A 27,627-nucleotide genomic window follows, 5' to 3' on the forward strand; every position below is an offset into this window, starting at 1 on the left:
GTTTAATGGGTAGATACCTCTGCAGAGCTTAGGGCTCTCAAACATGAAAGTCTACGGGTCCTTCCCCTGGGGTGTTAGAGACGCTTCCAGTGGCACTGGTATCTGCCCTATCTTTTTGGGAACCTAGAGTTCCTCAACACCAGGGCAGCACTGGGGGCCAGAGTCACTGAGCTCTGTCCCTAACTGGACTTTTCTAACATGCTGCTGAGTCACTGCATTTATCTGCAGGAAGATGGCACCATTGGGCCCATTTTCCAGATGAGACATCTGAAGCCCAGACAGGGAGAGTGATTTCCCCAAGGGCACACAGCCAGAAAGTGGCAGACTGAGATTCAAACCCATGTGCATGCATCTTGAGCTTGTGTCTTCCTTCCTTTGAGGGCAGGGCTGTTCTGAGGGTCTTGCTGGAGGGCCTCTTCTTTGGTTGTTGGGAGTGTGGCTTTCAGGGTGCAGGAGCGGCTGGACCAAGGTCCACTCTGCCAGCTCTGCAGGGCTGAAGGGCCTGCCCTTGGGGGAAGGGTGGTGGTGCCAGATAGACTCTTGGCAGTGAGTGCAAGATCATCATCTAGCAGTTGCTGTGAGATGTCAGTTGGCTGTTCCAAAGCATGGGCACTAGGCGTGATGTCCCTCATGGTGACAGACTGTGAGATGGCTTGTTAATGATGGTGCATGGGGGATGGAGCATGGTTAGGGGACGGAAGGCACATGTATGCACACCCACACAGACCACACATACAGATGTGGGTGACGAGGGGGGGGTCATTCAGAGGATTTCAGCACATCGCTGGAAGAGCACAGGCAGGCAGACAGGGTCCTTGCCTCAGTCCCTCTTATCCAAGAAGGGAGCAGTCTCCCTCCTCCTCCTTCCTGCTTCTCAGCCTCCCAGACCTTCCAGGGAAGAAAGGACCTAGTGGGACAGGTTGCTGGTCTAGATTCCATTCTCCATACCCCTGCCTCAGCCTCAGTTTCTCGTCTGTGGAATGGGGATGACTACACTGGTGCGACAGCATCAGAGATGACGCACTCCAGGTGCTTCATTCGAGCCGTTACATCTTGCTGCATGGGAAACTGGGCAACACAGAGGGTTCCAGACTTGGGGAACTTCCTCTTCTTTCCTTCCTTTTCTGAGACACTCGTGTTCCGCAGCTGGGGTTGGCTTTAGAAGCAGCAATCCTCCTGCTTCAACCTCTCAAGGGGCAAGCCTTGCTACCATACCCAGCTGGAGGTACCTCACAGTGCTGCTGGGGTTTCCCACCTTGTCTAGGAGCAGGGAGGATCATGGGACAGACGATGGCGAGAGAAACAGCAAGCTGATGCTCCACCATGACATCAACAAGGAGACACCAAGCAAAGACTTCACAAGTTGAAACGCCCCAGATACAAGAGATCAGAAGCCTGCTGCTAGAGATTATGGGGCAAGGGAGGGAGGGCTCTGAAACTTCCCTTGGCAAGCAAGTAGCAACTGACATCCCTTTTGCTACTGGGTACGCAGGAGCAGCTTAACCAAGGTGTGGCCAGCTTTGGCGGGAAGTAGCAGGACCAAGTAGATTCTTGGTAGTGAGGTAGGGGTACGGAACGGGTCGGTGTATCTCCCCTGCCACTGAAATATCTACAACTGCATGCTCTTCTAAAATTCCAAGAGAATCCTTGTCTCATGCTTCCAGTGCCAGTTCCTGTTAGAACCGGAAGCCTGCGCAGATACATCCATGTCCCTGGTTCTCTTGCATAGGGATTGGGGAAAAGAGCTACAAACAAGGGATTCTTGGAGCGCAGGGTAGCATAATGTCTGCACTGAATTCATGAGGACATTAAAGACTTGACTCTAGAGCTCAGGTCTCATGCAAATGTCCCTGGTTCCACCCACAGGACCAGAAAAAGGGGGAAGAAAAGTGAAGCGAATACAGGTGGACGGGGTGGGTGGGGAACAGAGTCTGAGAGACGAAGAGAGAGACAGAGATAGAGAGACAGAAGAGTAGATAGAAAGGAAGAGGCCAGGAGTCTGGCTAAGTCAGGCTTGAGGCTACGGCAACACCAGTTCATGACCACCATAACCACAGCTCGCTGAGCCCCAGGGAACTCGGTAGGGCCTACTGCAGCCCTTCACCTGGGAATGGACAGCAGTCCAGCCCCCTGTGATGATGAAGCACTCACAGCCTGGTGTGAGAGCTGACTGAGAGGCCATACCTGCTGAGGAGTCAGCAGTGAGACAGCCCAAAGAAGCCCTGGGTTCTGTGCCGGCTGAGGTGGGTCAGGGTCCCCGGAAGGCCTTCCTTTCTGAGAATGACCCATGTGATAGGCACAACCTATGCTCCCAAGATGGACTAGGAGCAAGCTAGGTCTGTCCCTGATACTGATGTCTGCTGTCAGACCACGCCTCGGCATGTGCTGTCACGGATCTTGTCATCCCTCTCCAACAAGACCTCCATTTTGGAATAGCTGCCTAGAAACTTGGATGGTAGGGCTCATGTACCTTCGAGAATGGCCACTGGAACACTAGATACCATGTTACGTGGACGCACAGGTCTCCCTGACACTCCGGAATGGACGTTCTGAACTTAGGCACCATCTTGGAATGATGGCCAGATTTCAGTTAGCATCTTGGAAAGGCTCCCTGGAACTCAGCTGCCACCTCAGGATGGCTACTTGCTGCCCGAGTGCCATCTTGGCTCTCCAGAATTTGGACTCTATTTTGGGATGCCTGCCCAGACCTAAGGTGTCATTTTGGAATGGCCACTGAACCCTAGGATGCCATCTTGGAATGACATCAAGAATTCATGGGTCGTCTTGGAATGGCTGCTCTGCTTTTTCGGCACCACTGTGAAGTGAGCCACTGTCTTGGAATGTGTAACTCAGAACTTGGGTGCCATCTTGCAATGGTGGCCACTCAGACATCAGGAGCCACATTTAAAACCGCCACCTACAGCCGGGGTGCCATGGTGGAGCCCTGCCATGGCACATGACCTTGCTGAGGGCGGGGCAGCCTAGGAGCCTTGGGAGGGGAGAGACATAGAAGGAGACCACTAGGTGTACGGCAAGGAGCCTTGGGGCACAGGTGAGATGAACCTCTCATGCACACTTGATTTCTGATTGTCTTTTTGGGGGCCACCCCAAAGAGACAACATGGGGAAGGAGATGAGATGTCCCCAGAAGCAAGACCAGAAGCAGCACAGCAAGAGGCCACCGCCTTGCTGTGGGAGGAGTGGAAGGTGGTCTGGTCCCTTCCGTCCGTCCTTCTTTAATGGTGATGACATGCACAAAGCCAGTTGCAGCGCCACTGGGGCAGACACCCCCCCCCCCGCTGGCCCACAGCTCTCCTTCCCGTCTCTGAACCCCAGAATATAACCCACATCTGACAGTGGGGCTCAGAATGGGGCTCGGGAGGGGCTTGCGCGGAGACTTACGTGAAGGCAAAGGCCACCAGGGCCCCACTGACCACTATGAAGTCCAGAATGTTCCACAGGTCACGGAAATAGGCCCCCTGATGCAGTACGAGGCCCAGGTCGATCATCTGAGGGAAGAGGACAGTGGGCTCAGAGCTTTCCACCTTCCCTAGGACAACACCCACCTGGGGCAGGAGGGGCAGGCAGGATCTCATATCCAGCATGACATGTGGGCCCTTCTGAGGAAAAGGAGTGTGACTTGACAGCCGGAAGCCTAAGTCTTTGAACCCCAACAGGAGGTCATGCATCAGGAAGCATGGTAGACTTTATATTTGGAACCTTCCAGCCCTCACCATGGCCTACTTGGTCTCTGATTATTGCCTTGTCTGCCACCTGACGGCTGCCAGACTTGAGAACACTCAGGCAGAGTCAGTCCCTCTTCTGCCTAGAGCCCTCTTCCGTGGCTCTCACTTCCTTTGGTGTGTACACCAAAGTCCTCCCAGTCACTGCCAAGCCTTACTTCCCTGATTTCACCCACCCCCTCCTCCCTCCACACCTGCCTGGCGAATGCCCCTCACCCTGAGGAAGGCTTGTGTGTGGAAGCCCCACTTCTGTTCTTACCTTGATCACCATCTCAAAGGTAAACACTCCTGTGAAAACATAGTCAAAATATCGCAGCACCTACAGGGATGAAAGGCAAGGGGCCCAATCACAGGCTTGATCAGGCTTGACTCCTGGGAGACCTAACAGTAGCCTACTGGGGTGTGGGGACCACTGTGAAAACACCTCAGAAGTAGAGCTTCAGGAGCCACGCTCAGGTAGTATCAAAGATGAGCAGTGCCTGAACTGAAGTGTCCAGAAGATGGCAGCATATCCTATGGACTCACCCCCAACCCCCTCACCAAGACTGCCTTTTTCATGCACTCCAAACCCCTGGTGGAATAAGAAGGCCTTGAAGGACTCCGCCCCCCCGCCCCCAACCACCACCTTGGGGGTGATTGTCCTTGGGGTGATGGGGTTGGCTGACCAGTGTCTATGCCCTCCCCTTCCTCACCAACTGTCCTGCCTAGAGCTGGGGTTTAGCTGTTTCTGCAAGGATGAGTAATGGCCTTTGTCCCTGCCTGTAGCTTCTGGATCCACTCAGGGCACCCACCCATGTGTGCGGAGGTAGTAAGGGTGAGGGTGGGCATTGTAGGTTCAAGGCTGGTAATTTCTGAACATGACCAGCAGAGGGCGATATGATCACCTAAATCATACAGTTCCGCGCACAATCCTGCATGGGTCCCCTCCCTTAGGATAAGAAACCTGCTGGGCCGTGCACTCCAAACGCCTAAGGCAGCCTTGGAGGCGTGCTCTCGACAGTTTCAATCAGGCCCTGGAGCATCCGCCTAGCTACTTCCCTGCCTCACTGATGCTTCACTGTGCTGCTCCTTGCTCATTTCCTAGAGCTCACTTTTCGGCGTGGGGTCAAATACTATTTCTCTAGTGATGCCTTCCATGGTCACCCGTCAAAATGTAACCTAGGAGCTGGATTTATGGCTCAAGATGTAGAGCTCTTGCCTAGACCTCCCCAGCGAGGGGCTGTGGGTGTGGCTCAGGGGTAGGGCTCCTGCCTAGAAACTCCCAATTAGCGGCTGGGGGCGTGGTTCAGAGAGAGAGAGAGAGAGAGAGAGAGAGAGAGAGAGAGAGAGAGAGAGAGCGAGAGAGAGAGAGAGAGAGAGAGAGAGAGAGAGAGAGAGAGAGAGAGAGAGAGAGCGCGAGCTTCTGTGAAATCTGTTTCAGATCGGAAGCAAAGCCAAGACTCACGTTGTTGCGGGGTGCGTTGGGCTGCACCGGGTCCTCGGCGGCCAGCGCGATGCTGCTCATGGCAATGACCATGAGGATGCACATCTCGAAGTAGCGCAGGTTCAGGATGTAATGGCACAGCCGGCGAAGGCTGAGGGCAGAGACGGGGGTGGGGGGTACTCAGGTCGCAGGTTCATGGGTCCTTCCCCTCTTACCACTGAGGGTTCCACTGAGATGTCCAATCCCACTGCCCCCCCTCGCCATCTGTGAAGGACTCTCAACGGGGCGCTGGCCGTGTCGTATAGTCCAGTGCAGCTGAAATCTTGAGCCACCCGGGACCGTTATCCTACCCTGGGAAGAGTTTCTGCTCTCCTGGAAGACTTTGCTTCCCCAGCCAGCCTGAAACACTACGACTAATGATTCTGCAGGAAGTGGAAAGACTCCATGTATTCTTTGAATTACATTTATTCCTGTGTGTGGTGGGTGGTGATTGGACCAAAGCTTGCCTGTGCAGCTCAGATAGCTTGTGGGAATTGATTCTGTGGGTCCTGGGAACTGAACTCAGGTTGGCAGTCTTGGCAACAAGTGATACAGTCTATCCACTGAGCAACCTCAAGGCCAGGTGGTCCCTGTGTAAAGTACTCCAGGGTTTAAAAAGAGGAATCGGGTAAGGGGGCTCGGATCTGTAATCCAAACACATGCAAGGCTGTGGCAGAGGAATCGATAAGAGCTCAAGACAATCTGGACTGTGGAATGAGTTCAAAGCCACTATGGTCCGTGTGGTCACAGAGTAAGATCTGTTCTGAAAACAGATCACACATACAGAACACACACAGGACAATCACACACACACACACACACACACACACACACACACACACACACACACACACCCCAGAATATCCACAGCAAAAAATCAAATACACCCAAAGCAAAACACAAACACGACATCAACATGTAACAGAATCTTTTATAAGCATCACCTGTCAGTAAAAACACCTACAGCCAATGAACTGAAGCGGAAACAGGAAGTGGGACACTAGCAGGAGAAGAGAGGATTCTGGGAAACAGGGAGGGACTAAATGTAGCTGCTGAGGGAGTCTCTGAGGAGACCAGAAGTAAGAAGTGGGCCGTGACTGAGGAGAGGTGACTGAGCATGTGGAAGACATAGTTTGAAGGGGTTAAATAAGTTACCAGCTAGTCAGGGAATGAGCCAAAGCGTATGGCCAAGGTGTTTATTAATACATAATTAGCCTCAGAGTTGTCATTCCGGGGGCAGAGGCTGGGGGAAGGAAAAGTTTTATTTTACAATAACACATATGCAAAACAGAACAAAAACCAGGGACCAATGAGATGTGAAGGTGCTGGCCCTGCAAACCTGGTGCCCAGTGTTCAGTCACCTGAACCCACGTGAACATGGAAGGGGAAGGACTCCGGGGTCTTCTGACTTCCACACGGGAGCCATGGCAAACACACATCATACATACATGCAGTAATGGTAAATTAAACCCAAACCCAAACCCCATCATCACCAACAACAGAAAAACATCTGGGGCTGGGGCTTAGTGGGTGGAGTGCCTGCCTGGCATGCGCAAAGCCGGGGTTCATCTCCAGCACCGCCCACCTGGACGAAACCAGCGCTGTTACAAGCAGCCTGTTCTAGCTCAAGCTTCACCCGTTCTCACCGTGCCTGTGCTAAGAGGGTGCTAAAGGGCGAGTTTCAAGCGTTTGAGAAACTTATAAAGCACTTAGAACGGTACCCAGCATTAGGTGCCACTTAAAACATTCGTTTAGTAAAGGATCAAAGTTGAACTTCTGAAAAACGTTGCTGTGCAGGACTCCAGAGCCTGCACCTTGTGGGGCAATGGTTACAAACAATTGTGTCACATGGTTGTGTAGGTGTGTAGGTTGGGTATTGTACAAGACAGCCATTTCTAAAGGACACCTCTCCTGGCATGGCAGTGGTTTTCTCTCAATGCTCTTTTCTGGGGCAGTGCATTGACAAGTTTTTATCTTCTGTGAGTGAAGCAAGAGGGGACTAGTTTTCAGCTTTGGAAGGCTGGTACTGAAGGGATCTATTTCCACTGTCTATCCCGCTCCCACGCGGGGGCGCTACAACCCACTCCCACGCAGGGGCTCTACCTTGCCCCACCCCACCCTCCTTCGGGGTGATACACCCTACACCCCGCCTCCATGCAGAGAAGTTGGCCCCACTCCTCCTCCTGTACTCACGGGTTGGTGGTGGAGAGGATGAACATGGAGCTGTAGGGCGGCATAGGCTTTGGGCCATCCTCCCCGGGGTCTGCCTCCTCTTCCTCCTTCTTCTCTTCCTCTTTCTTTGGCAGTGGGTCTGGGTTGGCGTTTTTGTTTACTGTTGGGACAAGAACCAACACGAGTTCCTCCATGATTTCCCACAAGGCTCTGGGCTCCTGGTCTACTTGGAGCTGACACTAAGCACAAGGCGTTTGAGAAAAAGCTTCTCGTATGCCAGGCATCACTGGACCCTGAGAGGTTGGTGCCCACGACCTCCGCCTGACAGAGGAGGGGAATCCAGGCACAGAGAAGGGAAGTGGCTAATCTAAGGTCACACAACCGGGAAGCAGTGGGGCTGGTGTTGAACTGGACAAACACTCTAGGGTAATGGAGACCCCGTTCTCTTTGACTTCTCTGATGTTACCGGGGCCTGCATGGGGCAGCTGCCCACAGCCCTGGTTCATAGAGCAGAAAACTCAGCGGCCTGTGAGAGCACCAAGTCCCGACTGTGGCTCCTCCCCTCTGGGCGGGCTCTTAGGCTCTGTGTAGGTTGTTTGTGGACTGAGTCTCTTTGGGAGTCCATTTCTTCATCAGAATATCAGTGCATTGTCAAGACCCTCCGCTGTGAAGTCAGGCTCTGCAGCCCACACCGGTAATCCTCGCACAGGAGAAGAAGAGGCGGGAGGATCACTTCCAGCTTGAGGCCAGCCTGGGCTACATAGTCAGGTGCTATCCCAAAACATAACAACCCAGAGCCAAACTCTGACTGGCTCCCTCCAGGAATCTATGCCATGCTGTCTTTAGGGGTCAAAGCCCCAGGTGACGAGAGAAGCAAGGCTGATCCAAACGGGGCCACACTGGTGTGTGACGCCTCTGATTGCCACTATTGTGAGAAAAAGCAGGCAAACGCTCTTTAGTGTGTTCTGCAATGATGACACTGCGGAAAACACAAACCTCTGGGTTGATGAGGGCACTAGCATCGTTATTAACAATAGAGATGGGGTCTGGGCTGGCCTTAAATTCAGAAGGTAGCTAAGGGTGGCCTTGAACTTGTGAACTTTCTGCCTCCACCCGCCTTGACTGAAGGTTGTCTGTGGTGCTGGAGTGTGTGCCAGGCACAAATACTGTGCCAGCTGAGCCAGATCCCAGCCCCCTCCCGTTCTTACTGAGCCGCTGGACCAATTACAGAGGATGTTTCCAGATGTGCGACACGCCTTGGACACAACAGTGTACCTCACCTTTCAAGCTGTGTCCAGCCCTCCCTCCCTGTTCCCATTTGGGGATTTCTTTCTCCATCACGGCAGTGTGGGCTTTGTGGAGGGAAGGCAGGGTGCAAAGAACAGCCACAGGCTAACGTCACTGAAGGCTACCACAGGGTCTTGCTCTCACAGTGAGCTTGGACTATGGCAGAAATGGCCCAGGCAACCCTGCAGCTCCTCACCTTGGACCACAGTGTGGTTGAGGGGCGGGCAGGCCGGGGGGATCTCCACCGCCATGTGCTCGGGTTTCCTGGCAGTCTTTGCTGAGTTGGGCTGGGTGCTGCTGGGGTTGGTGACGATAAGGCTGTTCTCGGGAGTCTTGGGGGGGCCGGGGTTGGACGGGTTGCCCGGGTTGTTGGGCGTCCTGCGGCTGGCAGCATTCTGGGGATTGGTGGCCAAGGCGGGACCAGGGTTGGTGCTGTTCCCGATCTTGGCAGGGCTAGGGGGAAGGCCGCTGTGGCCCAGGCTGTCGTGGGGACTGGCAGGCTCCCCGGTGGCCAACTTGTTGTTCTTCATGTTGTCCAGGTCCTCAGCCAGTGGCAGGTCCTGGCGGCCCAGATCCTGCTGGATTGGCCTGGTGGTGGACAGGTTGGGACCAGACATGGGGACCCCAGAGCCCTGGCTCTCTCTAAAAGGATCAAAGTGGAAGAGTATTAGGGCCAGTAGGGCGGCCGAAACCCACCCAGGGCTGCAGCACAGTGCAGGGACGGCATGCTGCACTACTCAGTTCTACTACCCTCGAGGCTCCAAGTTTTACCTGCCCTGAAAAGAAAGGAAAAATAACTATTTACTGACCCTACACTTCACAGAGTGCTGCACTGCTCCAGGCAGGCCAGGCGGTTATGAACTCTTGAGATAAAAGGGAGCACACTCTGTGAACTAGGGAGGACCTGGGGCCTCACTTATGCTGCGGCAGAATTCTAACACTGAGCCACACCCGCTCCCCTAACTGGGGATTCTAGCTCACACCCCTGTTACTACTGGGGATGTTTTTGCTGGCCCAATATGCAAAGCCCAATCATAAATCTATTTATCAATCTAGTTTCTCTGTGTAGCCCTGACTATCCTGGAACTTGCTCTGTACACCAGGCTAGCCTCTAACTCAGAGATCTGCCTGCTCCTGCCTCATAAGCATTAGGACCAAAGGCCTGCACATCACCACTGGGCTTGGTTTGTTGTTGTTGTTGTTGTTTGTTTTTGGTTTTGTTTTTTGAGACAGTCTTACAATATAGCTTCAAATGTCCTAGAGCGCATTATGTAGATCAGGCTAGCTCCAGACTCACAGCGATCCAACAGCCTATGCCTTCCAAATGCTGGGATAAAAGGCGTGTGAAACCACACCCAGTACAAATTCCAGTTAATTTTAATCCTTAAGTGTCTTCAAGAAAGTTTCAAAAGATACAGAAACTTGAATTTGGGCCCTGTCCCATAGTACCCAGGAGAGGTGACTGGTTGTATTAAGCTTGTCTCACGCGGGGCCCCACTTCCAGTCCCCAATGGATTTCTCTCTTGGGGTGTACTCTGCTGAGACCTGGGGGACTGTCCTAGACTATTTGGTGGCAACCATAAGAGTAGCCCCCTTCACTGCACACTTTCCGTACCCTTAAGACTTCGTGCAGTAACAAAACACCTGAGACTGAAAACAGGATCAGCTCCATTCAACAGGACAGGAAACTGAGGCAGAGAAGAGGACATTTGTCCTACGTGAACCAGCTTGGACGGGGCTGAACTGGAATCTGGTCTTCTCCAGAAACCTTTAACTTCAGCATCACTCAGCAAAGGAAACGGGCAGTGAACAACTTGGGGTGCATGGGATGGAGGTGTTGAGGAATGTGTGAGGGGCCATGTGTTAAAGGCTCACAGTTCTCTGCGACACAGGCAGAGTAAGTAAGCCAGGAAGCTCTGAACTGCAGCAACCCTCTCCATGTACCCGTGGGGAGTGAGTTGCCATGGTGACAGATGCAGATGGACCTGGGCTGCACAGTTGGTGCGAATGGTCCTCGGACTGGCAGATCTTGGCAGCTCACAAGTCTGTACCAGGACTCGGGGCATGTGCCTCACTTTGGCCACCTTGGGTATCACCAGGTTCAGCTGCCCTGCATAGAGGAACCGGTGCCTAGCAACCTGTGCATGGTGCAGGAGTAGTGTTCTGGTGATCCATGTTTTAAAGGGGAAGAGAGAGGGGAGTGTGGAAATGGGACTGGGGATGACACCGTCAACATCCCAGACAATGAAACACACGGGGCATGAAACACGTGTGGCCAGAGCATAACCCCACGGGAAGGGAAAAGAAGGGCAGGAGCTCACGGGAGCTCCCAGCTCTCTGAACTAGAATCAGAACGATCCTCAAAACAGAATCTTTTCAACAGCACTTTACTCTGTAGTCCAGGCTGGCTCCAAACTTGTAGCAATCCTCCTGCCTCAGCTTCCTGGGCGCAGGTTTCTAGGCATGCGCCACTGTGTCCAGCTCTAAGGCTTTTGATGTCTTTCAAGGAGAGACTTCGGTATTGTTAATATGGTCTGTGTACACTTACTGAGTCCTCACATGATGCTAAACCACTTGATAAAGTCTTTTTGTTATTTTTGAGACAAGCTCTCTCTATGTAGCTCTGGCTGTCCTGGAACTCACTATGAAGAGCAGACTGATCTCAAACTTAGAGATCCCCTTGCCTCTGCCTCCTGAGTGCTGGGAGTATACCACCATGCCTGGCCAGTTGATAAACTCTTACTATAATTCACCATTTCACATTACAGATTCTGTATCCATGGACTGAACTGATTATAGACTGGATAATGTTTTAAGACTATTTTTATTTTACGTCTATCTCTTACGGCATGTATGTATGTCTGTGTGACAGTGGGTGCCTAGTATCCCACGGGACCATGAGAGAGCATCAGGTTCCCTGGAACGGGAGGTACAGAAGGTTGTGAGTCACCATGTGGGTGCTGGGAACTGAACCTGAGTTTTCTGTGCAAGCAGGAAGTGCTCAAGTACTGAGCCCTCTCTCCAGCCCCAAGACTGAAATGATTAAAACCAACCGACGTATAAATTGCATTGGCCCCAAATGTATAGACTGTCCCCTTTAGTCTCTTTCCTAACAAATACAGAGCAGCTAGCTAGGCAGTGGTGGAGCACTCCAGAGGCAGAGGCAGGTGGAACTCTGAGTTTGAGGCCAGCCTTGTCTACAGAGCGAGTTCTCTGTGGCCAGGGCTACAGAGAAACTGGTCTCAAAAAGGACAAAAAACAAAAAAACCAACAAACCCATAACAAAACTAACAAAAACTCTAACAACAACAACAACAACAACAACAACAACAACAGAATATACCATGGTCTTACCCAGTGCTGGTCCCTGCAGACTACAATGGTGTGCTCCCTGGAGCAACAGTTGCATTAATGTGGGGATAACCAACTGCTTACTGATTTGAGGGCTGTTCCACAGGAAGGAACTCAGACCTGGTACTGTGAACCCACTGGGTGTGGAGGCCACAGGCCGTAGTGGAGAGCCCACGGTTATTAGTGGGTTAAATGTCCACTACTTTCTAAATATTTGTTTAGGCAAAGAGTAACACAGAGTGATACTGATCAGACTCTGCACTGCTTCAGGCACTCCGAGCCACCCAGGCATGGTCTGAAGCCCACAGAGGGTAAGTGTTTTATAGATGGAGCCCAGAGGGCCTCAGGATGACCCCTAAGGACATCCAAGGATGGCCGAACTTAAGGCTGCTACTAATCCCACCCACGCTAACATTTACTGAGTACTTGCTGTTGGCTTGGCATCGCTCAACACAGTTAATATGTAGTCATTCACTCAAACCTGTACATTTTAGTCTATCGTTCACCCTATTTGCAGATGAATAAATTAAGGACCAGAGAGGTACAGGGACAGTCTAAAAGTCACACAGCTAGACAGTGATAGGCAGGAGTATTTCAGCACCAGGTTCTGCTCACGGTGTGACTGACATTCAATGTTTAGAGACTTTCAAAAACTCCAACCACTCTGTGAGGGCCCTCATTGCCTGTGGTTACTGGCTGGATTTCACAGCCTGGGCTAAAATACAGCTGACACGACCAGACCCTGTTTAAGCTCTCACTGGTTGAGAATCCCACTACTCAATGTGTGGTCCCAGAACCTGCACTGCTCAGCTCTTGTTAGGAACAGATTCTCATGGCTGCCCTCGAGTCCTGCCCAGTCACAAGCTGTGCTGCCTAGGCCTGACACCTCAGATCCCATACAGCGGAAGGAGAAAGCTGACTCTTGCAGATTGAACAAATGCCCCTTTCCCATAGGCCTAGGTCAGATTTTGTACATACTGAAAAAAAAAAAAAAACCAAACCAAACCAAACAACAACAAAACAACAACAACAACAACAACAACAAAACCCCAGTATGATACACTCATAACAATACAAAGGTATATCAAGGGATCATATAATTAATAATAATAATAATAATAATAATAATAATAATAATAATGATAATAATTTGAAGGCGGGTTCTCATTGTAGCCAGGATGGTCTTAAATTTGCTATGTAGCCAAGGGTGGCCCTGAATTCCAGATCCTCCTGTCCCACCTCCCAAGTACTAGGATCATGGGAGTGACGCCACACTAGGCTTAAGAACAGCATTTTGTAACAGGGTGATAGACGTCTCTATCAACACAGAAGTCCCTGGGCCTCTCTGTGGAGAGTCACTCCAGGGTCTTCCGCAAAGCACTGCAAAATGTAACGAAAAGAGTAAGAGAAAGCCACTACTGGTAGGGTGCTGTTACAGAAGACACCTCACTGCAGAGTGGCTTTTCAGACCTCTCCAGTGACACCATCGAGTAGGCAAAGGACCGGCAAAATGGCAGCTGCAGGTGCTGAATCTCGAGTGCTTTTTAGCACCAGTGCCCACGAGAGCCTTGGCAGAGTTTACTTTTTTAACTCCAGCAATGATTCCACCATTTTGGGGAGTCCAATATACAGGTGAGAACACCAAGGCCAAGGAGTGCATTAACTGAAGAGAAAGCAGCAGGCAAAGAAAAGCTATACGAAGCTGATGGAGACGCCAGGCTTTTCCTAGCGTACGCGTAAGACACACAATTCGTTAGTCCTATAGCCCAGACTTTTAAAGTATATAATGTTGGGATGGGATGTAGTTCAGTGGTAGAGGGCCAACCTAGAGTCCCCCAGCGAGGGGCTGGCTCTGTTGTAGACTCTTGTTTAGAAAATGAGGCCCTACATCCATTCCAGCAGTGAATTGCATTTGTTTCCCTATCTGTTAGTCGGGACTATGGCTAATGGGTACATCCCCATGACTTCCGGTATACTTGGTCTGGTGACTGTCACCCTAGCTAAGGAGAACTCGGTCTGGAGTGAGTTGGAGGTCCATCTGGGAACCCAGTTCCCTCCCGGAGCCCACTCACTTTCTGCGCCGGTGTCTGCGCTCCCTGTCATCGTGGGCCGGTGGCCCATGTCGGTGTCGCCGCTTGCGCTCCCCATCGTCGCCTTCGCCGTCTGCAGCGCGGGCCGGCCTAGTGGCGTCGCGGGGACGCGGCCTGCGCTCCGGCCTGTCGTCCGGTTCGTCCCCGGGCCGGCGGCGCGCGCGGTGGCGACGAGGCTCGCCCTCGGCCACAGGCCGGTGCGTGTGGCGGCGGGGCGCGTCCCCGACCTTGGCGCGCTCAGGATCCGCGTCCCAGGGTACGTGCTCGCGGGGTGGCGCGTGCTCGCGCTGTTGCGGCTCGCTCTCGCGGCCATACGGGCCCTCTCGTCCAGGGGCGCGCTCAGGGCTGCTGGGCCAGGCGCGCCGCGCGTCGGGGTCGCGCGCGCTCTCGCGGGGCCTCGCGGTTTGGCGCAGCGCTTCTGGCGCACGGCTCTTGTTGGTGTTGTTGTTACGGTTCTCCTGCGGGTCCACCACGAGCGGCCGGTCCAAGTGCGTCTTCACGTCGGGCCGCAGCGGGCGCGCGTAAGTGGTGGGCCAGCGCTCAGCCGCGTCCCCGTACAGCGCCTCGCGGCTGGCCAGCAGGTTCTGCTTGCGCATCTCGCTGGTGCGCTGCTCCCACACCGACTTGGCAGGCTTCTGGTTCTTCTGCTGTTCCTTCCTGCAAGGCAAGGAAGGGAGGTTGTTTGCAGTGTCGTGGGTGTGATGGTGGTCAGATAACGAAGGCTGCGACGCCCCCACCCCGGTCCCCCAACTCCAGTGGGTACTTTCAACTTTTATAACTTTGATGTATGTGTTTGCATGTGGCCGCCGCAACTTTGTGAATGTCAGAGGGCAACTATCTGCAGTCGGTTCTCTCCTTTCACTACGTAAGAGCCTGAATTCAGGTTGTACGGCTTGGTGTCACAAGTCTTTACCCACGGAGTCATATTACCAACCCTTTCTCTTGGACTGCAGTGTAGGGCAGTTTCACACCTCTGCTTCCCCACTGCTATGAGGACAGGTGTGCGACTGGTCCATTGTTGGGCTTATAGATACAAGGACTTATGCGAAGTGGCAGGAACTTTAGGAGGCAGGATCTACTTGGAGTAAGTTAGGTGATGGAGAACCTGCCTCTGAAGGCATATTGGGCCCTTGGCACCTTCCTTCGTCTCTCTGTTTCTCCAGCACCTTGTGCTGAGCGGTTTGGGTTATCGTTAAGATATCCTGACTCACTACAGGCTCCCATTGTCTCGCTAGCAGAGCCCCAGCCTTGCCTGCCTACCACCAATGAATCCCGGTGCCAGAATGAATGAATGAATGAACAAACCAACAAATGAAGAAGCACATGATTTAAATGGCAGCACATGAAGTCATGTCTGATCCTTTTCTTTTGGGCTGTGTGCGGCTGGAGTGTACAGGTGGGAGTCATGGGCATCCCTGGAGGAAAGCAGTTGGCTGCGCATGCCCTTTGTGTAGTACTGGCCCATCGGGAAGCCTGCTGTGCCATAGCCACGCCCCTTGGCCACTGCCTCTGATTCACTGGCGAAATGTCTGCTCTTCCCTTAGAATCAGGGGACTCACTTCTGCCACCTCCTTGGCTTTCTGTAGAGCCAGTTTCTGATTGGCTGCCTCTTCCTCTTCTGGTTCACTCTTGAATCCAGCTGCACCCATGACCCTGCCCAGTTCTCTTCTTTTTTGCCCGGGCTAGCCCAGGTTCCTGAGTCTGACCTTCAAGTACCCATAAGATCCCAGCCCCCACAGTCTACTACCATGAGAATCACCAGAGGGTATCTGAGTCTGGTCTTGACAGTCCACTGCTCAAGAACTCTCTCTGGCTGTAACTTAATTGGGGGCAACAACTCTTGGAGCCAACTCTGCCTCCTCACCCTCTTTTCCCCTGCCACACTAGTCTCTTTCCTATTCCTGAAACTCCCCTGCCTCAGAGCCTTGCCTCCTCTCTCATGCCTTCGAGTTTTTCTTCCTTTTAGGCAAGGCCTTTCCTAACAAGTTTGTTTTCTGGAGGCAGGATCTCACTATCCCTAGTCTGGACCTGTTGGGTCTGGAACTCCCACAGATCTGCCTGTCTCTGTCTCCAGAGTGGGGTGAGTGCCTGGTGCAGGTTCCACGCTCCTCAGCTCCCTACCCCTTCCCGGCTGCTTCCTGGAGGTTCCATGGGGTATAATTTACTTACTTGTCTTGCTTACTATTCATCATTTCTCTGATTTGAACAGCTACACAAAAGTGCCCCTCCCAGACATGAATGCTGCCTTCTCGGCAGTCACGACAGGACCAGGCGCATAGTAGGTGTTCACTAAATACTCACGGAGAGAAAGGGGGCGAGAGGCTCAGCAGTTAGGGGCCACCCTAACTCTCCCCACATCCTTGCCTGGGTGGCAACCAAGGCTTGGGGCTACTTACACAGCTATGGACATGTTGGCTGCAGACAGGGGACTCACTTCTGCCACCTCCTTGGCTTTCTGTAGAGCCAGTTTCTGATTGGCTGCCTCTTCCTCTTCTTGTTCATCCTAGAAGGCAAGTGGGATTCTTGTTCACAAGAACGGGCCTGGCGGGGAGGAGGCGGGTCGTCCCACCTCGCTGCCAGCCAGGGGCAAACATGAGGTACTGAGAAGTTAAGCTCAGCCTGGACCTTCACCAATTAGAACCAAGGTCCCCAGTCAGGCTGGGTGGTGAAGTATACTGCCATTCCCTTGTGGCCAGGTTGGCTCGACAGCTCACTAACCTTTGTAGCCCAAGCTGGTTTGCAACTTGAGATGGTCTCAGCCCAGCCTCCCCAGTGCTGGAATAACAGGCACATAAGAGCATGCCTAGCTCTCCCACCTCTGTTCCCCCAACTTTGTTTCAGGTTTGTGCCAGCTGGAACAGAGCTCCATCACTGAACTGCACCCCCAGTCCCGTGTCTGTAGGCGTTCTGTGCTTTCAAATTGTTTACGTGCTCAGAATTTGTCCCCTTAGACACTAGGCAGCCCCAGTGGCAGAGCCACTGTACCACACTGTCGACAGCCCAAAGGCAGTCTGGGATCTATAAGGTCTATCCTCAGCCCCAACTGTGGGGAGACCAGGAGAGAGGGGTGGGCTTATGGCTTCAATTCATGGACTAGATGGTTGGGAACTTGAAGTCGTTTAGCTATGTTTCAGAAAAGCCCTCAATTGCCCAGTGTGGTGGTGCAGGTGGCGAATGCCCCTAATCCTAATACTCAGGAGGCAGAGGCAGGCAGTTCTCTGTGAATTTGAGGCTAGCCTGGTCTACATAGTGAGTTCCAGGCCAGCTAGAACTACAAAGTAAAACTCTGTCTTAATAAAAAAAAAAAAAAAAGGAAAAAAAAAAAAAAAAAAAGAAATGAAAGAAAGAAAACTCATCATTGGGAAGACAAAGAAAAAATGAGGAAACAGAAAAAAACAAACCTACCAATAAGGAGCAATGGGGGTCTTTGTAGGGTGACTGTCCCCATTTTCTCAGCTCCCCTGGCACAGAAGTAACCTGCACCTTAAACACCGTCAGTGACAAGGAGACAGGGCTCCCTGATTCTGGGCACTGTGTCTGGCATCTTTCAGAACCAGGTCCTTGGGACATAGGCCTCAGCAACACTGAAAACTCAGGTTTCTAGGCCCCTGGCAGCACCTTAGACCTAGGGCTGCCTCCAGAATCTGCATTTTCTGCAGGCTGCTGGGAGGGTGTGAAGCACATTCTGGTTTAATTGTCTTGTATGCAGTGGAGAAAACCACAAGTTTCAGTCAGCTAGGGTTAAAATCCCAGCATCAACCACTTACTGCTGTGTGACCTACAGTAAGTCTCTCAACTTCTCTGTTCCTCTTCTTCATGACCAAACTTCCAGGACTCCCTGACTCATCTCACTGCACTATTTCCTTCAGCACCGTCTAACAAACTGGTTTTAAAAATGTGTCTTGATTTCTGGCCTGCCTCTACAACCTGAATCCCTGTCTCCCCAGGGCAGGGACTGTTGTCTGTCTTGTTCACTGTAGCCAGGGCTGTGCTCACTGTATGTACTCATTCCATGATTACAGGATGAGGTATGGTATCTAAACTGGACCTCAGACAAGTCCCTTCCCTCGCTTGGGGATTACAGCGGTGTGAATCGTGTGTACCACGGATGAAGGGGAAAGCTGGGGTCTGCAGGGGGATGGCTGCCTTCACTGTGGAGTGTAGCTGGCCTGTCTTTCTGTGCCAGCCTCCTGTATCTTGGATGAGCTCCTGGCTGGATCCGCCTGTGGTGACACATGCTAGCCAGATTCATGGTGGCTGCACTCTTGGCTTTGTGCCTGGGGTGGGAGACTTCCGCTTTTCCCTGCTGGAGGTGGGGCCGGGAAATTCTCCCTCCCTCCTGCCAGGGCCAACAGATGGAAGGTTGGCAGTCCCTACCCCTGTAGCCTTGTAGTCTTGGGTTCTGAGGCACTTGGGGACAGCACTGTGAAGCTGGAGCTGAGCATGGGGAGGGGCTCCAGGGCGATGGTCTCTGTCCCTGACACCTCAAGCTTGTACAAAGTGCAGTTTCTTTATGTTTTCCTCTCCCAGGCAGACACCCCTCTCTGAGCACAAAGCCCCCACTCAGCGTCACCCTGTCCTGTTTTCTTTGCATAGTGCATAGGCAACCTGGCTGCTCTCCTCACAGACTGTCGCCACCAGGGGGCGCCAGCTGCTTTGCTGAAAGCAAGGTTACCTCCCCCAAGCCTGACTGACACGGACCTGAGGACAGTTAGGATGCTGGAGGCTGCCCTGAGGGGCGTGTGATGCCAGTTTGTCCACAGATAATTTGGCGTCACTGAGTAGGAATGAAAACCCGGCTTCCTCTCATACAGTGGCTTTCCTTCCCAAGTCCCCGCCCTTTGTAGGGCTCCATCTTTGCTCCTGCAGTTCCTGGTGTCTGGTACATGCATCTACCCTCCCTGGCCTCAGTTTCCCCACATGTGGAGGGAGGAAGTGAGAGTGTGTGTGTGTGTGTGTGTGTGTGTGTGTGTGTGCTCGCTCGTGCGCTGTTTTGAGGGAAGGCAGGTTCTTGCTGTGTAGCACAGGTCCTGAACTTGCAACCATCCTATCTCAGCTCTGTGCTCACAGTCCTGCACCACCACACCCACTGCATGACGCTTTAAGTAGTGGCTGTGGCTGCCAATACCATCTGGCAATGGATTTTGACTTTTCTGACCCTCAGTTTCCCCTTCTCCAAAGGGAGACTAGATTAGATAGAGCCCGGCACCTGAAGTACCACAGTTCCTTACTGTTGTCGCTTGGAAGACCAGCCTGAAGGCATTTCATCTGGCTAGGTCCTCAGCACAGGGCCACATGTGGAAGGGACCACAACCCTCAGGCCCATGCTGTCCTCCCAACCAGGTAACCTCTGTGTATCTTGTCTCTAGCCTCCTATCGACTATCCCATGACATGCTCCATGTGGAAGTCAGAAGGAGAGCGAAGGGGAGGCATCCCTCGTCACTGTGGCTGAACCTTGCTAGCTTCAGCTCTGCCAGAGACCCTACCAAGTCACTCCTTGCCGGTCCTTTGGCTGGTGGCAGTGCCCATTATCCCGAAACTCCTTATTCCTCAAGCCTTTGGGTGCAGCTGAATATCTATTCTCAGTAGCAACTTTACCGTCCTTCCCCTTCTGGGCTACAAACTGCCTTGATCAGGGATGGCTCGGCTCCAGGAGAGGTGCCCAGTGCTCCCATCCCCAGCAAGAGCCCTGACCCAGCCCCCACATTCCTCCAAACCCTGCTGTCATGATCTGCCATGAGCAGGTGGTTACTGTGCCCTCCACCTTGGTGAGTTCCTGGGCGTTGGCCAGGTTGTCCACTGCGATAGCCAAGAACACGTTCAGCAGGGTGTCTGCATGTCGAGTCAGGGAAAGCAGCGGACGGAAACTCACGGCCTGATGGAGCTGACAGAGCCTGGGCATTTGGGTCCCGTCTGCTCCACCCACACCCAGTCTGTCCCTGGCCCCCACGAAGGATACAGTTCCCGAAGAGGGTGAGGACAATGAAGTAGATGGAGAACACCATGCCGCCCTGCACGCCCCCCTGAGACTTGATCCCATCATACATGACCTCATTCCAATCCTCGCCAGTCAGGATCTGAAAGACAGGGACAAACACACAGCCAAGCCCCTCTCAACCACAGCGTCCGCCATGATGGTCAGCCTACCTGAGGCCAGGTCTTCAACCACCCACCTCTGTGCTTGTGGCTGGGGGTTCTCAGCCCGGCTGTGGGAAATAGGGGACTTGAGAGTCTCATGGCTCACTGTTATCCTGTCTTCTCTGCTGTGACACAAGTGTTCACTCTGGACTGAATGGGTCCCTGTCAAGCTCCAAGGCAGAAGCTCAGCTCCGAATGAGTTGTATTTGACAATTTAGCAAGACCCTGTCTCTATCTCTAACAACAAACAACAATTTAAAAAGCAGGGATCCTGGGGATGGAGCTTCGTGGCTGAATCCTTGCCTAGCTCATCATGGTCAGCGGTTATGGGACCTTTGAGAAGTAACTGGGGTGACATGGGGTCATGAGGGTGAAGCCTGTCACCTGCTTGGAGGAGGAGGAGGGGAAAAAGGATGGGAAGAGGAGGAAGAGGGGGAAGAAAGGAGGAGGAACAGGAGGAGGGAGGGAGGAGGGAAGAGGAGGAAGAGGAAGAGGAGGAGAAGAGGAGGAGGAAGGAGGAGGAAGAGGAGGAGGAAGAGGAGGAGGAGAGGAGGAAGAAGAGGAGGGGGAGGAGGAACAGGAGGAGGAAGAGGAGGAGAAGAGGAGGAGGAACAGGAGGAGGAGGAACAGGAGGAGGAGGAACAGGAGGAGGAGGAACAGGAGGAGGAGGAACAGGAGGAGGAGGACAGAGGTCTGAAGATGTAGCTCAGCAGATGTAGCGAGTGTAGAGCACTTGTCTAACATGTACAAAGCCAGGACTCTATCCCCAGGACCACATAAACCAGACATGGTGGCACGCCGTTATACTAGCATGGGGGAGGTGGGTATGAGGATGAATTGAAGGACAGCCTTAGCTATACAGCTAGCATGAGGGTAGCCTGGGCTATATGACTCTCTCTCTCTCTCTCTCTCTCTCTCTCTCTCTCTCTCTCTCTCTCTCTCAGCCATATTTTATTTTTAATTATGTGTATGTGTGTGAGTCTTGAGTGTTTGTGCACCAGACTGTAGGTGGCCCCAGAGGCTGGAAGAGGGTGTCAGATCCTTTGGAGCCGGATGTGCAAGGTGGTTGTGAGCCACTGACATGGGTGCTAGGAACTGAACTCAGGCTCTTGAGCAGTACACACACACACACACACACACACACACACACACACACACAGAGAGAGAGAGAGAGAGAGAGAGAGAGAGAGAGAGAGAGAGATAGTGTTAGTGTGAAAATCAGAAGACAATATGTAGGAGTCAGTTCTCTCCTTCCACCACAGAGCACCAGAGACAAGACTCAACTTGTCAGGCTTGGGAATAATCACCTTTGCCTACTGAGACATCTCATTGGTCCGTCTGTCTGTCCATCCACTCACCCATCCATCCATCCATCCATCCATCCATCCATGCATCTATAGTCAGGGTGTCACTATGTAGACCAGGCTGGCCTCAAACTCAGAGAGATCCACCTGCGTCTGCTTCCCACGTGCTGGGATTGAAGGTGTATATCACCATCAGCATCTGCCTTCCTATCTTTTAAAATGAAAATAAGAAAATGAAACAACAACAACAACAACAAAAGCCCACCCCAGTTTCTTTTCTTCTATTCATAGTTTCCTGAGGATGAAGGAAATAGGAAAGAAGTCTAGAATGTTCCTCTGCTGTGGTCAGGCTTCTCAGTCTGGCACTGTTGGTCTATCATGGGTCATTCTCTGGGAGGAGCAACCTGTGCCCTGCCAACTGCTGAACACCCCTGGCCTCTGGTAACCAGATGTCAGTGTTATCTGCCTGCCCCACATAGGTATGACCATTAACAGGGTCTGCAAACAATCGACGGGTCTGCAGACAATCAATCAACAGTCTGTAGATCATCAGCAGGGTCTGCAGACAGTCAGCAGGGTCTGCAGACAGTCAGCAGGGTCTGCAGACAGTCAGCAGGGTCTGCAGACACTGTCTCTGTTCTGGGAGGAGCTAGGGCCTGTCAATCATCTGTCCTCTGGTTCTGGGCATTGCTTCCCAGCTGTCCTCTCTCAAGCCAGCCTTGAAGTCTCATTTAGAAACAGCCAGCTTATTAAGAAAAGGAAGGACGGGAGCCATAGTCTCTACATAATTCCATTCTCTTCCAAAGGAAACAAAATCAGTTTGAATACATTAGAGATCTCTGATGGGCCAGTCTCTGTGGAGACTCCTGCTTCAAAGATGGGTAGATGCATCAACCAGGCCTTTCCCCTTTTGCTTTGTCTTGTTTTGGGTGGGGTCTCACAGCCTGGCCTTGAACTGGAGATCCTCTAGTCTCAGTCTCCTGAGTGTTCTCTTTTCTTTTTGGCTTCCCTTCTTCCCTCCGTCCCTCCTTCTCTCCCTCGCCCTTCTGCCTTTCCATCTTTCTTTCAACAGTGTTTCATGTAGCCCAGGCTGGCCACAAACTCATTGTATACTGAAGATGAACCCTTACATCCTCTTGCCCTAACCTCCATGTCCAGTGTGCATCATGCCGCACCTAAGTAGCTGGAGCCCTGCCGACCCTGGAGGGATGGTCTCATCCTAGGGAAGCCAATTCCTGGGAAGAGTTTAGCTATTGTTCTCCTGATGTAGAACAGCTCACCCTGACAGCTCTGTCAGGGTCCTCCGTCCAGTCATTCCAGCACAGGGCAAACAGTCCACTTCACCTGCTCCTTCTCGGGAAAACCTCAAGCAAGGCTCTTCTGTACCCCAACTGGGTCAGGCACTTTCCTGTGTGGTCCTACATAGCAGCCTCTTCTTGGTGTGCGTGCATTGTGTTTGGCTGTACTTAACGCAGGAATCTGGGGCCTCACAATGTATTAAATAAATGCTCTCGCACTGAGCTGCATCTCCAGCAACAGTAAAAGCAAGCATTCCAAAACAGTGGGGAAGGGAAGAGACCAAAGAATTCGGGGATGCTCCTGGGCTGTTGGGAAGCCCCTGTCTAGTGTTTAAGGAGCCTGAATCAGGGCCAAGGAATTTCATACCTGAAACACAGTCATTATTGCTGCTGGAAAAGTGTCGAAGTTGGTGGGAGGAGTCCCCTCGTCAAAATTAAACCTGCAGATAGCAAGGACATTTTATGTTAGCCCTCCTCTGAAGTCCTGGTTCGGTTTCTGGTTTCCACGGTAACATCTAGAGTATCTCTGTTTCCCCGGAAGATACCGTATCTGGCATGCAGGAGCCCACTGCCTTATACAACCATTATCGTCCTGAGGGCAGTCACAAAACGATGATGGTCAGCTCAAAGGGGTCAGGGTGTGTGTGTAGCTGTGTATGTGCATGTGTGCCTGTGTCGTGTGTGTGTGTGTGTGTGTGTGTGTGTGTGTGCATGTGTGTGCGTCTGTACATGTAGGTGTGTGTGAGTGTATGTGCATACCTGTGCATGCGTGTGTGGTGGAAGCTGAGAAGGAGCTCGGGGTGAGAACTCCAAGAAGGCAGGAGCACTTACTGGCCACCAAACAGCTGCATCCCCAAGAGGGCAAAGACGACAATGAAGAGGAAGAGGAGGAACAGCAGACTTATGATGGACTTCATGGAGTTGAGGAGGGAGACAACCAGGTTTCTGAGAGATGCCCAGTACCTGCCGACAGAAGCCAAAGTGGGGGTCGGATCAGGGAAATGCAGGCTAGGCACGGTGCCCTCCCTCCTCATCCCCTGGTCAGAGCGCCGAGAAACCTCCAAGACTTACTTTGTGACTTTGAAAATACGCAGTAACCTGAGAGCTCGTAACACGCTGATTCCAAAGGATGTACCCGGTTTGATGACGGCCCAGATGACTTCAAAGATGCTCCCGATGATGACCTGCAGCAGAGAGCAAGGCCTCAAGGTCACGCCCGGCCTCAGGACTCCAACCCTTTCCCAGGGCCCAAACCAGGTCCACCCTTCAGGGGCATGTGATGGCGTCTATCTGGGAGGTCTCCACTGGCTCAGGGTCAGGCTGCTTATTGGCAGTCTGTGAAGCTGTTAAGACGTGGGGTCTGGCTGGAGGACCTTTGTCACTAGGGGTTGAAATCCCCTCTTCCTTCATGTTGTTTCTGGCAGACTTTGTTTCTGTTTGTTTTTGAGACAGGGTTTCTCTGTGTAGCCCTGGCTGTCCTGGAACTCACTCTGTAGGCTGGTAGGCCTCAGTGATCCACCTGTCTCTGCCTCCAATTCCTGGGACTAAAGGCATGAATTGCCACTACCTGGGCACCTGCCACCCCTGGGCACCTGCCACCCCTGGGCACCTGCCACCACCTGGAGGCATCTGTAGCCACCTGGGGGCATTTGCCACCACCTCAGCATCTGCCACAACCTGGGGGCATCTGTCATGCATTTGTCACAGTGATTAATAGATGATGGGCCACAACTCATCTTTTTCCTTTACTTTTATTTCTTAAAGGCTCACTCTGCTAGGTAATGATGGTGCATGTCTTTAATTCCAGCACTTGAGAGGCAAAGGCAGGCAGATCTCTGTGTTCAAGGCCAGCCTGGTCTACATAGCAGAATCAGGACAGCCAGGGCTACACAGAGAAACCCTACCCCCTAAAACAAACAAACAACCCCAAACCCTCACATATGCGTGCTGTCCCAGCCCTTGAGAAGCTGAGGCAGGAGGATCACTGGGAGTTGGAGGTAGTCAGCCTGGGTTACAGAGAGAAATACTGTTTCAACACACACACACACACACACACACACACACACACACACACACACACACACACACCCCAGAATTAACCCTCTGGGTGCACAGCTCAGAGGCATCCACAGTAGCCTACTGCTATCTACATAACTCCAGGCCAGCTTACATCCGCACAGGGCCACACGGGTCCCACATACCCGGAGCACACCCTGTCTTTCTCATCTGAGCCCCAGTGCTGATGTTTGTGGCTCTGTGTCCTTGGCCACTTCATAGAAATGGAATTAGGTATTATGTGTCTGGTTTTCTTCAAGGTGCGCTCTCTCTCTCTCTCTCTCTCTCTCTCTCTCTCTCTCTCTCTTAAAGACTTATTTATTTAATGTATATGGATACACTGCAGCTGTCTTCAGACACACCAGAAGAGGGTATCAGACTTTATTTCAGATGGTTGCGAGCCACCATGTGGTTGCTGGGATTTGAACTCAGGACCCCTGGAAGAGCAGTCAGTGCTCTTAACCACTGAGCCATCTCTCCAGCCCCCCTTCTCTCTCTCTTAGTATTTTAATTTATATTTATTTATTTTAAAGTTATTTATTATTTGTTGTTATTATGGATATGATTGGGTGTGTGTACCACAGTCTTCCTGTGAAGGGCAGAGGACCTGCAGGAGTTGGTTCTCTTCTTGTTGCATGTGGGTCCTGGGAGTTGAACTCAGGCTAGACAGCAAGCACCTTTACTGACTGAACCATCATGCTAGGCCAAGATCTTTTTTTTTTTTTTCTTTTTTTTTTTTTTTTTAAAAAAAAAGAAACAAACAAACCCGTGTCATGTAGGCCAAGCCCAAGCTGGCCTTGAACTATAAAGCACACACTAATCGTGAATGATGTAGCCCAGAGTGGTCTTGAACTCTTAATCCTTCTGTGTCTACCTCGCAAGTGCCTGGATTAAAGGTGCCTGCTACTGCCGTTTGTCCTAGGGTTTTAAAAGCTAATTCATTTATTTTTATTTTATGTGTATGTATATCTGTGTGAGAGCCCTTGGGATAAGAATCATAGACAGTTGTGAGCCAACATGTGGGAATTGAACCAGGGTCCTACGGAAGAGCAGTCAGTGCTCTTAACTGCTGAGCCATCTCTCCAGCCCCTGTTTTCCTGTTTTCTTTTCTTCCTTTGTTTTGTTTTGTTTTGTTTTGTTTTGTTTTGAGACAGGGTTTCTCTGTGTACCCCTGGCTGTCCTGAAACTCACTTTGTAGATCGGGCTGGCCTCAATCTCAGAGATTCTCCTGCCTCTGCCTCCCCACTATGCCACCACTGCTTGGCTGCCTTGAGAGTTTAAAATAAAAATTAGTTCCATTCTTTACTCACTGAAGAACCACTGGGTTCCCTATCTTTACTTACCTAACATAGTTTAAGCTGTCCCTATTTGGAGACAGCAGCTGTGTGTCCTTGGTGCCCCTCTCCTTCTTTTCCTACTCACTGCACATCCAGAGGTAACCTTATCATCATCCACCATCATCACCATCCCACCATCACCATCATCACCATCATCATCACCACCATCATTGTCTCCAATCATCACCATCACCATCATCACCATTACCATCATCACACCATCACCATCATCATCACCATCATCATCACCATCACCATCATCACTATCATCATCATCTCCATCATCATCATCATCGTCATCATCAATGCTGCCACCACCATCTCCACCATCTTGTTACCAAAAGGCAGCCCAAGTTACCCTTGGCTCACAACTGTCTCGGACTCAGGTTCTAGGACTGCAGCAGGAGTCACATATGGCCCCCTCACCTTGACTACCAAGTTCCCAGGAATCAACCATCACTGATGAGATGAGAAAACACAGTACTTACCCCACAGTCAAAGCAGTTGAAGGAAGAGTGGAAGTAAGGCCGTGTCCCGAGCCCATACATTTTTATAAACATTTCGGACATAAAGAGTCCTAAGAAAATGAATTCTGCATAGTCTGGAAGGGAAAGGAAGAAGCGTGGTTTAGGCTGTGGGGAAGTCCTGTGTCCCTGCATTTTCTCGGGTGTCTCCCTGGCAGGCAGGGAGGAAGACAACACTCTATATATCAATGGCTATGCCCGGATTCTTCTCCATGGCCTCAGCTTTTCGTCTGCAACAGAATAGGGCCAACTGCCCTCAATCTTCCAACCAACCATCCAAATTTAGGCCAGTCTTAAAAGAGTGAGAGAAAAATCCAGTGGGTATTGATCGAATAGTTTTTATCCTGGTTTGATGAGGAAAGTTGAGCGTAGGACAGTGCTATGGACGAAGCTTTTGTGTTGACTGATGAATCCCTGTGTGGCTTTATTACATTTAGTGAGGGACTAACTGGATTCCAGGTACAGCCAGACATATGTGGAATGACTGCCTGAATCTAGACCGTGAGAGGCAGAGGCCTTGAATCAGCAGCAGAAAGCCAGCCTAGAATCCCCCAATGAGGCCCTGGGGGTGTGGCTTAGTAGTAGCACCCCTGCCTAGAATCCCCCAATGAGGCCCTGGGGGTGTGGCTTAGTGGTAGAGCCTCTGCCTAGAATTCTCCAATGGAGAGTTCAGTGGTAGGGCACCACCAGGCCATCAATATAAAACCCTGGGTTCCATTCTAGCACCGCAACAGACAGAATAAAACGGCAAGCAAATGGAGGTGTAAAGAAAGGACAGATTGAGGATTCAAAGTAATTTCTACAAACTTCATAGTTAGGGCTCCGAGCTAGTTCTGTTTGAGAATTGTTTGAATGCCTGTGCTCCT

The 27,627-nt window shown here is 51.8% G+C and overlaps 1 protein-coding gene across 1 annotated transcript in view; it reads right to left on the minus strand.

Moving 5' to 3' along the window:
• The window catches only part of Cacna1a (calcium voltage-gated channel subunit alpha1 A), a 295,849-nt gene that overhangs the window by 64,982 nt on the left and 203,240 nt on the right, over positions 1 to 27,627 (minus strand). The window contains 13 exon segments of the mRNA XM_032887650.1: positions 3,402 to 3,508; positions 4,002 to 4,061; positions 5,187 to 5,316; positions 7,398 to 7,536; positions 8,860 to 9,305; positions 14,087 to 14,761; positions 16,501 to 16,607; positions 19,870 to 19,937; positions 20,065 to 20,182; positions 23,213 to 23,285; positions 23,677 to 23,808; positions 23,917 to 24,029; positions 26,726 to 26,838. Coding sequence (XP_032743541.1) covers positions 3,402 to 3,508; positions 4,002 to 4,061; positions 5,187 to 5,316; positions 7,398 to 7,536; positions 8,860 to 9,305; positions 14,087 to 14,761; positions 16,501 to 16,607; positions 19,870 to 19,937; positions 20,065 to 20,182; positions 23,213 to 23,285; positions 23,677 to 23,808; positions 23,917 to 24,029; positions 26,726 to 26,838 — 2,281 coding nt within the window.

This window comes from Rattus rattus, chromosome 17 (assembly GCF_011064425.1).
Source record: "Rattus rattus isolate New Zealand chromosome 17, Rrattus_CSIRO_v1, whole genome shotgun sequence".
Lineage (NCBI taxonomy): Eukaryota > Metazoa > Chordata > Mammalia > Rodentia > Muridae > Rattus > Rattus rattus.